Source organism: Histoplasma capsulatum, genomic scaffold (genome assembly GCF_000149585.1).
Source record: "Histoplasma capsulatum NAm1 scaffold_1 genomic scaffold, whole genome shotgun sequence".
Lineage (NCBI taxonomy): Eukaryota > Fungi > Ascomycota > Eurotiomycetes > Onygenales > Ajellomycetaceae > Histoplasma > Histoplasma mississippiense.
The window spans coordinates 7,120,722-7,130,106 of record NW_001813982.1 but is presented as its reverse complement, the minus strand read 5'-3'; the positions used below and the strand labels follow the sequence as shown (position 1 = coordinate 7,130,106).

The following is a 9,385-nucleotide window of genomic DNA, read 5'->3' as shown; positions in this document are numbered from 1 at the left end:
CCTCAATCGACCCAGCCCAAGTATCAGATGAATGAATATGAGCCCGGTGGTACTACGACCGGATATTGATCCAGGTCGTTTCTCGAGTCTTGACATTTCTCGCAACCAAGTTCTTCTACGGTACCTCTCCCCAGGAATATTAGGAGTTGCTACCCAACTAGAACTTTATGCTGTCACCACTCTCTACTTCTCTCGTGAAAGCCTTAGATTTGCTCTCCAACGACAGCCAGCGAGTCCGCAACGATCGATCCCCACAAGCGCTGCGGAAAGAGCTCATCCCCAGAAGCCTGGAGAACCGAAATCTGGCAACTATCAGGAAGATACTCAGGTTGTCGTGAATCTTTCTTACCTAGCTGTTGCAATAGGTGGCCCTCTGATATATCTTCTGGGCTTGTTTTATTCTCGATTTGCCAAACATGATGTCGTCAAAGTACCATTTTTCGAAAGCAGCCTCAAAGTAACAGGTTTTGCATGCTTTTTAGAACTATTGACAGAACCGTGTTTTGCTGTAGTCCAACACAGAATGCTTTATAAAATAAGAGCATTAGCTGAAACAACAGCTGCCGTTATGAAAGCCTCGACCACCTGTGGGATCAGTATATGGGCATCTCAACGGGGAATGGATATAGGCGTTTTACCCTTCGCTGTGGGCCAAACAGCTTATGCATTTACCCTTCTTTTTGCCTATTTCTTCACTATTGGCTCATATTCAATCCGAAATGGTTTCTCGGTATTTCCTCTTGCCATCCGTCACCGGTTAGTAACTCCCCGATATCGAGCACACATGAGCCTAACGGCTTTCTAGGGACACAACCAATTACTTTTTGAACCTTTTCTCTATTCCTCTATTCTCCCTCAGCATCAATATATACGCTCAGTCGGTGGTAAAGCATATCCTCACCCAAGGTGACTCAGTGGCGCTTGCTGCGTTTTCAACCCTTGAGGAGCAAGGCCTGTATGCGTTAGCCTCCAACTATGGAAGTCTTGTTGCAAGAATTATTTTCCAGCCTATTGAGGAAAGCTCCCGGAATGTGTTTGGAAAGCTTCTCACTTCCAGCAAAACAAAACCGGCAACAACACAGAGCCTGAAGCGGGCCAAGTCATACCTCTGTGATATCCTCCATGCTTACGGTATTTTTTCGATAATCATCTGCGCCTTGGGTCCAAACATAGCCCCGCAGCTGCTCAGGCTCCTCATAGGCTCTCAGTGGTCACGTCCTGGCATCTTTAGCCTCCTCTCCAACTACTGCTATTACATTCCGTTGCTAGCATTCAATGGCATTACCGAGGCCTTCATCGCATCTACGGCGACACATTCAGAGCTACGGCAACAGTCCGGCTGGATGGGCGCTTTCTCTGCTGGATTCATTACTGCGGCCTATTTGTTTTTGAGGATAGGGAAATTTGGTTCTCGCGGAATAATATGGGCGAACGCCATGAACTTGAATCTCCGCATCATTTGGAGCTCCTGGTTCATTAAAAAATATTTCCGAGATCGCAAAGATGGTTTTAAGATATCGGAAGCGCTACCAAACTACGAATCTGTTGCGGTTGGTGTTGGAGCATACGCTGTCATGTGGGCGCTGCAACCCGGCCCTGAATCTGAGCTCTGGGACATCTTCAGAATGCTCCTTGTTGGAGGAATTTTTGCGGTCTCCATGTAAGTTCCATGTTAGCACCTTGCTTTTCCCCATAAATATTCGTTTCTAACCAACAAACAATGAAATAATAAAGTCTATTTCTTGAGAGGAACTATCTCATTGAACAGTACCGCAAGTACAAAATGGCATAAGTCAGAATTCGGATGAAAAATAAATCTAATCATCAAACTTGATTTTAGTGGCCGTTTTCATGGTGTCAGCCTCCCTGAAAAACGCGCCATAAGAATCGTGCTGCTTCTTTTTCACAGTGGTACCGAATTTTAAGAGTGCTTCGGGTATATCTTGGTTAGCTCCCTTCAAGATATTAACTAATCTAACTTGATGTTAGCATTTTCCAGTAGCATGACTATGACAAATAACATCCCACACTTACCCTCCAGACAATGCTTTATCATTCTCGGTGAACATCGTAATCGCCAACCCATCCGAACCAGCCCGACCAGTCCTAGTATAGCAGTTAGCGATATCAGCAGCATAATAGCTCTATTTAGGGTGGTGGTCTTACCTTCCAATTCGATGGACATAGTCTTCAACTGTCAAGGGAAATGTGACATTTAGGACTAGCTTGACGGCTGGAATGTCTAGTCCACGGGCGGCCACATCTGTGGCAACCAGAACAGGTACAGAACCTGATTTGAATGCATCCAGGCTGTTGAAGCGTTCTGTCTGGTTCATGTCACCATGAATACCCGCAACCTTGAAACCCTTAGAACGGATAAATCGCTCAATACGAGTCGCCTCCTTTTTGTAAAGACAGAATACCAACACTTTATCCATAGCATTCCTGCCCCTTTGATATTGGTTCAATAAGGACAAAAGCCGACTCTCTTTATTCTCTGGTTTTACAACCTCCACAATCTGCTTGATCCTCGTGTTAGCACGGATGTCGGAAGAGAGATCGCCTCCAATCGTAACCGTGACCGGCTCTTTCATAAAGGTAGTTGCGAGCTTCCGTACACTAATAGGCCAAGTTGCGGTGAACATGACTGTCTGGCGTTTCCTTGACGAAGGCATGGCGCTTACGATATCTTTGATATCTTGCTCGAACCCTTTATCCAGCATCCTGTCGGCTTCATCTAACACAAGGTACTTCACTTTTTTCAAGTTCAAGGACTCGTCACTGTGAAAATCCTTTAACCTCCCTGGTGTTGCAACAATAACGGACGCCTTCTTCAGTGCACGGCGCTGATCGTCCTTCGAGGCACCTCCGTATATGCATGCTAGGCCTACGCCATTCGGGGTGAACTTGACTAGCTGGTCATGGATTTGCATTGCCAGCTCTCTAGTAGGTGTAATGATAACAGCAGAGATTCGGAATGATGAGTGAGAAGCATTGATTTCCAACACTTTCCGAATACACGGGACGCCGAAGGCCAATGTTTTCCCACTTCCGGTTTCAGCGACACCGATGACATCTCTGCCTGCGAATAAATATGGCCAGGTGACTGATTGAATTGGGGTCGGTTTTGAAAAGTGCTCTAGAGGCCCATACAGCTGATTAGAATCTGAAGGCAGGTAAGAGAACGCAGTGATAGGACGTAAAGTCTCTTTGATCGAGGGATCCGAAATCTGAATGGTGTTGGACTTGAGGAAATCATCAATCTCAGACTGAGGCACCGCATCCAGTTCGGCAGATTGGACGTAGGGAGGTTGCTCAGGTTTAGCATCTCCCTTGGACTTTTTTTTTGGTCTAGAAGAACGCTCTGAATTAGATTCCATATTCCGACTCCGTTTAGCCATGTTTTCCGTCAGTCCGGGCTTGTACTGATAATGGAAAAAGTTGCTGAAACGGACTTCTGCGAGTGTAGGGTTGCAATTCAACCAATCAATGCTATACACGATGAAAATAGCCAAATACCCACCTTAGGGTAAAGAGGGAAACAGACTTAACAACGTCACCCTCAAGTGATGCATTGTGCGGAATTCGATCAGATATTTAAGCCCAATATACTATTTATTCAAATTCGTAAAAATTTTCCGACAATTTCTGCCAAGAGTCTTTACCGCCTCCAATAGCTTGGCGAGAATCATTCTCCCCACGAGGTCAATTCATCCATACCTAAGTACGGAGTACGGGTAATAAAATCGAGTAAAAAAAGGTCTATCATCCACTATTCATACTCTCTTTGAAACTTCGTTTTGCAGACAGATCTTGCCTTTCGCAATCAGTTTTCTGTAATGGTACAAATGATTTTCCCTTTGGTCTGGTTACTTTCCATGAGCAAATGGGCATCGATAACCTTCTCAAATGGGAAGACTCTCTCAACATAAATTTTGAATGTCCCCTCCCTAAATTTAGGCATTGCATGATCCAGCAATAGGTCCCGAAGCTGCCTCTGATACGCGATATCCCTACTCCTCAAAGAACTGCCTTCATACCTCAAACGCTTTCTCAGAATTGGGCTGATATCAATACCAGCAGGTAACTTCGTGCCGCCTAAGAAACCGAGGTTGACGATACGGCCGTCCTTAGCAGCTACGTCAAGATTCCTTTGGAAATAGCTTGCACCGACGAAATCAACAATCACATCGACGCCGTGGCCATTTGTAACCTTGTTCAACTCGCTAACCCAGTCTTGAGTCTTGTAGTTAAATCCGGTCGTTGCCCCCACTTCCTTGACACAGAAGTCGATTTTTTCCTGCGAGCCGGCTGTAACATAGATATTGCTAGCGTTGTCTGCTTTTGAAAGTTGTATTCCAGAGATGGAAACAGCTGATGCTCCTGCATGCCAGAGTATTGATTTTCCTGGCTTAAATTCGCCTACTAGATACATGGCCTGTGCTGCTGTGAACCATGTCTGCAAGATTGTAGTAGTTCACAGGTAATCAGTATGCGACGTGACAAATTCTTGTAGGGTGATCTGAGAAATTCGTTACCTCTGGTATCCCCGCCGCTTCTATCCACGATAGTTCTGCAGGCTTGTGAAGCAGTGTTTGCACAGAAGACGAAATATACTCCGCATACGCTCCTTTTGTTGTTTTTAAAAAAACCCCACATGTGAGAAATTGCAGAGGGGATTACACAGTCATATTTAAACAGGATATTTTACAACAAACCTCCGTAAGCCAATCCAAATACCTCATCGCCGACTTTGAAGTCGAGACAGTCTCCATCCCCCAAGGATTCAATGACGCCAGAGAACTCCACACCCAATATCTTGGGGGCTTGAGGGGGAACGGGATACATCCCCTCTCTCTGCAACAAATCCATCCTGTTCAAGCCAAACGCTTTGATTTTCACAAGGGCTTCTCCTACAACAGGCAGGGGTTTGGGGATGATGTTGATGAACAGATTGGCCGCGGGGCCTTTCCCTCCCTTAATATCTGATAGATTCATGTTAAACAAGAAAATATGAGTTTTAGGAGTGGCGGGAACCAACCGATTGCACGCATGCTAGCCATTGTTTGATAGATGTCAGTTCAATCCAGAAGTACTATTTAGTACAGGTTTTTCATCACGAATATGAGTGAATAAATAAATATACTCCACAGGTTCCCAGACCTGGTTCATCACAACAATCAACCATTATTAAGCAGCAAAATCACCACGAAGGTTCCAGAACACCATTTGATAGGCAAAAATCAAATTCAGGGCACATTCATTATATACATATATATTTTGCAAATCCATATATGCACCGATTCTACTTCCTAGGTTTTTTTCTTTTTCCTTTTTCTACAACTCCAACCCTTAGCAAACCCTAATTCTCCTTCTCAAATCCATGTGTATCAGGTTACGAAATTAAACAGGATCAACCTTTTCAGATTATATATGTAAACCTCATTCAGCTTTTTCGCAAACCAAGTCGAATAGCAAACCATGTAGCAATGATTCTGCACCAGTAAAACTTCCTCCGGAAGGTTTTGATTCTGAAATGAAGCGCTGCCCCTATAGGTTCTCCTACTGGATTTACAATACCAGGTTAAATCGGATGTGATACTTCGCGATATCGTTTATGAAGTTATGGAGAACGATGCAGAAACACATGTTATGTACAAGGAAACATATATCATCAGGGGGCATTCCACGCAATCCTTTAGCTGAGCTCGTAAGCATTGATCAGCTCTGCAAGGCGAGTTGATTCCACACTGTAATCGATAGCGCTAACGGACGATACTTGGTACCGAACACTAATAGTTATTCTTAGAAACTGCATGTACAGTATTGTAGACAGAAGGGATAACTCACCGTTGCTGATCCTGGAAGTTATCCATTTTGGCCCTGCAATTGAAATTCCAAGAACGACAGTTGGCTCTCTGGACAAGCTCTTCGTAGGCCCGCTCATCGTTTTCTTTAAGCTCCATAAGCTCATTTGCAGAAGTTCCTAGAATAATTTTTCCAACTTCGTCGAAGCAACTGAGCCACAAAGCACCAGTGTGATCGCACACGTTCACAGACAGGATATAGCGATACTCTGGATGAGGGAATGATTGGTCGCATCTCTCGCATCGCCACTGCCCATTCTCATCCTGAAGGACTTTTTTGTTGCATTTGTCAGTGAGACAAGCGGAATAGGCCATGGTGTCTGCTTGACATAAACCACAGTGGCTTTCACCGAGAAATAATCTGGTTTTTCAGACATTCCCAAATTGCCTTCGTGAACCTGCACGATGATTTTGAAGGAGCTAGCCCGAGTCACCAAACCCTGCAGCATTGTTCATTGAGTCATGAGACGCAAAAGATTTCCGACCTTCCTTGAGCGTCATACCAGCCCTTTAATTTATGAGCATCTTCAATATCGAGATCAACTGTCATGGACCCTGAACTGAGCAAACTAAGAGATCTCCCATTAAAATCGGAGACTTTCACGCCCTTGAAAGCGACCACAGATTCCGGTACCGAATCAAACTCTTTGGCGATATTTCCCCATACGGTAAGTCGAACAGAATATCCTGTGTTGTCAACTAATGTAAGATCACGCTTGTCATAAGGCTTGCTAGTTGTCTTAGACAGAATCTGAGAGAGTTCTCCAACGTCCTTCAACACTCCAATCACATCGATTGTGGTGCCTGCTTCTACCGATTGCAAATTAGCAATATTGGTGAAGTTGAATCGAATTTGCGGAACATCGTTTTGCTCTTCAGCCTGTATCCTTACACGTTAGAATTCCACTTATTGATGATAAAAACAGGTATGGGTAAGACCGACTTTTTCAACAACTGTATCCTTTTCGAAGGTAAGTTCATATTCGTTATTGAGGTTATTGAACGCTTTTTTGGCCATTTGGACACGGCAGGGGCTTGATATGTAATATACACAGCCTTCCTCAAAAACGCTATACAATGAATCGCACTGGTCCTTGAAAGCGGTAGCACGAATTTCGCCGCTATCATCCAAGAGGTTAACGCTAAAAAGTTTGCCCTCTCCATTTTTATTGTGCCATGTTTTGATAGCCGATTTGTTCGTACACCGTGCCTTTATCGTCCATTTATGGGAATATGGGGATAGTGCTTCGATGGGATATATATTAGCATGGGCGCTAGCTGCCGCCGCAGATCGCTGCGCTGGTTGTTGGGGTGGCTGTTGGGGCCCACGGGAGCCATAGAACCCATTGCTGGAAATTGTCGTCGGGATAGTCTTGTCTTGCTCTTCTTGCTTTGCGTCAAGGGGTTGAGGATCACCAATCTTCTTCTCACATATGCCCAGTCTGTCCAACACTTCGAGATCAAGGATGATTAGGATTCTGTAATAAATTATAATGGTTAGGCTGGTTCTAGTGTTGATCCTTAATTATGTTAGATGGGGAGGGAACAACTGACCTTTTCCCTTTTACCATGTTCGCTTGGAATGATTTCAACCGAACGAAGCAGCCACGGACTAGTTGCCCACTCGTAACATAATGGTTGGCTTCTATCACATCCAAGTTAATAAAATGGACATTCAGTAGTCATTGGCGGCCGGGTTCTAAGCATACGGGTTGCAAGCATTGTCTGTACGTAGTTTGTGATGTCACTGAAAACGGCTCTGAACCTTTCGGGACTGTTTGGCTGAGGAGGCAAGGGTTTAACTTGAACACATTGGACTACAGGCTCAGCGATCTTGGGTTTTGAGTCATCAAAAATTGCACTGGATGCCATCAGTTTAATAGACTTAAAATGTTCGCTAAGCTTTGAGAAAATACCTAAGCGCCCCCATCGTGATCGCTGCCGCGGGGTCTGCCATGGTGGTCTCGGAAAGCAAGCTTTCAAACAATATGACAATATATCAAGTAATGCAAAAACAAGACAGCTAGTAGACGTAATTGGTGTTGATGAAAAGCGTTTTTGCGTGCTTGTTCGTGGCTTTGTTGTTCGAAATAAATCGATGAGGTTTGATATCGAGGCCGCGTCGGTTGAACACGCGTTAAGCGGTTGAGGTGGGGTGAGAGCAACCACAATTACATAATCACATTGACCTCATCGCAAGCTGCCTGATCAATTTGCGGCTCTATTCCTTCAACATAAACAGAAGCAGGCCATTTCGGAGTGGGTACACCATGGCTTGCATTCATATTGATTCTCCTGGTCGGTTTGCCTTCTCTTTTCCCTAAGGTTATTTGTTTTGTTCCTAACAGCGACTTCGCTAGAGCTCCGTGCCCCGCGGGTTAACCAACCTGTCTACCGAGAGGATTGCACCCAGTGCTTTGATTCAATAGTATGCCTACTATTATCTATAGCTATATTTTACTTCAGGCACTTCTAACGGTGAATAAAGGACGATCCTTCGGGTTTAGATGTCTGTCTTTTCTGTTTCAACGGCGGATGTACGGGGGATAGGAATCACTCAAGCATCCACCACCAGCGCTCAGGACATCCGCTCGTGTTGAATATCAGGAGGACAAGGAAAGCCGTGCAGGTTAGATTTCCTTAGCTTATTTTCTTTTTCTTATTAATGTTTTGAATCAGAATATAATTCTCAGGTGCTTCAGCCCATACTAATAAAATTCAATAAAGCGAGATGAACCCCCCCCTAAGATGTCGAAGCTAGCCATCACTGCGGAAAGAGAAGAAGATCGCTACGACACTACCACGAGAGTTAGCTGCCATTCTTGTCAAGTTAGTGACATTGAAAAATCTGCTGGGAAACTCCCAGCGGTTGTCAATGGTGTATTGAAAGCTGCCACATTCTCACGGAAGGAGGAAGTCAAGGCCTGGGAGCAGGAATACAAACCGTGCCAGCATATACTGTCTCTCGTCCAGGATCAATCGAATCAGACAACGCCAAAAGGTATACTCTTTGCCATACAAGAAAGATTGTATTAGCTGCCCCCAAACTGAACCCATCTTCCTTAGATCTATGTAAATGCTCCTCATGCGACTTAAAAGAGAACCTCTGGTTGTGCCTCGAATGCGGTAATTTAGGGTGTGGTCGAAGTCAGTTTGGCGGCGTAGGTGGTAATTCTCATGGCCTCGCCCACGCAGATTTTTCTTCCCATGGAGTCGCCGTTAAACTTGGTTCCATTACACCGGAGGGTTCTGCGGATGTTTTCTGCTACAAATGCAATGACGAGATAATCGATCCTGACCTTGCCACACATCTAAAACACTGGAACATAAATATCGCTGATCTCGAAAAAACCGAACAAAGTCTCGTGGAAATGCAGATTGAACAAAACCTTAAATGGGACTTTTCGATGACTGGACAGGATGGACATGAATCGAAACCCCTTTTTGGAAAGGGACTTACAGGACTCACAGTAATTGTGGGAAACAGCTGCTATGTTTCCAGTGTTTTACAGTGCGAA

General features: G+C 44.6%; 5 protein-coding genes across 5 annotated transcripts; 2 read left to right on the top strand and 3 right to left on the bottom strand.

The window, feature by feature from the left end:
- Positions 1 to 37: 37 nt before the first annotated feature.
- Positions 38 to 1,664, top strand: HCAG_02029 (predicted protein; the record flags this gene model as incomplete). Its single annotated transcript, XM_001544932.1, has 2 exons — positions 38 to 756; positions 806 to 1,664. The coding sequence occupies 2 exons, from the start codon at positions 38 to 40 to the stop codon at positions 1,662 to 1,664; spliced, it is 1,578 nt and encodes a 525-aa protein (XP_001544982.1).
- A 153-nt stretch (positions 1,665 to 1,817) lies between these two features.
- Positions 1,818 to 3,401, bottom strand: HCAG_02028 (hypothetical protein; the record flags this gene model as incomplete). Its single annotated transcript, XM_001544931.1, has 3 exons — positions 1,818 to 1,974; positions 2,035 to 2,106; positions 2,167 to 3,401. The coding sequence occupies 3 exons, from the start codon at positions 3,399 to 3,401 to the stop codon at positions 1,818 to 1,820; spliced, it is 1,464 nt and encodes a 487-aa protein (XP_001544981.1).
- A 425-nt stretch (positions 3,402 to 3,826) lies between these two features.
- On the bottom strand, positions 3,827 to 5,063 carry HCAG_02027 (quinone oxidoreductase; the record flags this gene model as incomplete). Its single annotated transcript, XM_001544930.1, has 4 exons — positions 3,827 to 4,459; positions 4,539 to 4,630; positions 4,719 to 4,985; positions 5,042 to 5,063. 4 exons carry the CDS (start codon positions 5,061 to 5,063, stop codon positions 3,827 to 3,829), a joined length of 1,014 nt encoding a protein of 337 aa, XP_001544980.1.
- A 635-nt stretch (positions 5,064 to 5,698) lies between these two features.
- Positions 5,699 to 7,824, bottom strand: HCAG_02026 (conserved hypothetical protein; the record flags this gene model as incomplete). The annotated part of the gene is made up of 7 exons (XM_001544929.1): positions 5,699 to 5,792; positions 5,851 to 6,210; positions 6,371 to 6,747; positions 6,811 to 7,345; positions 7,422 to 7,512; positions 7,577 to 7,728; positions 7,784 to 7,824. The coding sequence occupies 7 exons, from the start codon at positions 7,822 to 7,824 to the stop codon at positions 5,699 to 5,701; spliced, it is 1,650 nt and encodes a 549-aa protein (XP_001544979.1).
- Positions 7,825 to 8,137: 313 nt separating this feature from the next.
- On the top strand, positions 8,138 to 9,249 carry HCAG_02025 (predicted protein; the record flags this gene model as incomplete). Its single annotated transcript, XM_001544928.1, has 5 exons — positions 8,138 to 8,165; positions 8,375 to 8,496; positions 8,595 to 8,868; positions 8,934 to 9,014; positions 9,245 to 9,249. 5 exons carry the CDS (start codon positions 8,138 to 8,140, stop codon positions 9,247 to 9,249), a joined length of 510 nt encoding a protein of 169 aa, XP_001544978.1.
- Positions 9,250 to 9,385: the final 136 nt, after the last annotated feature.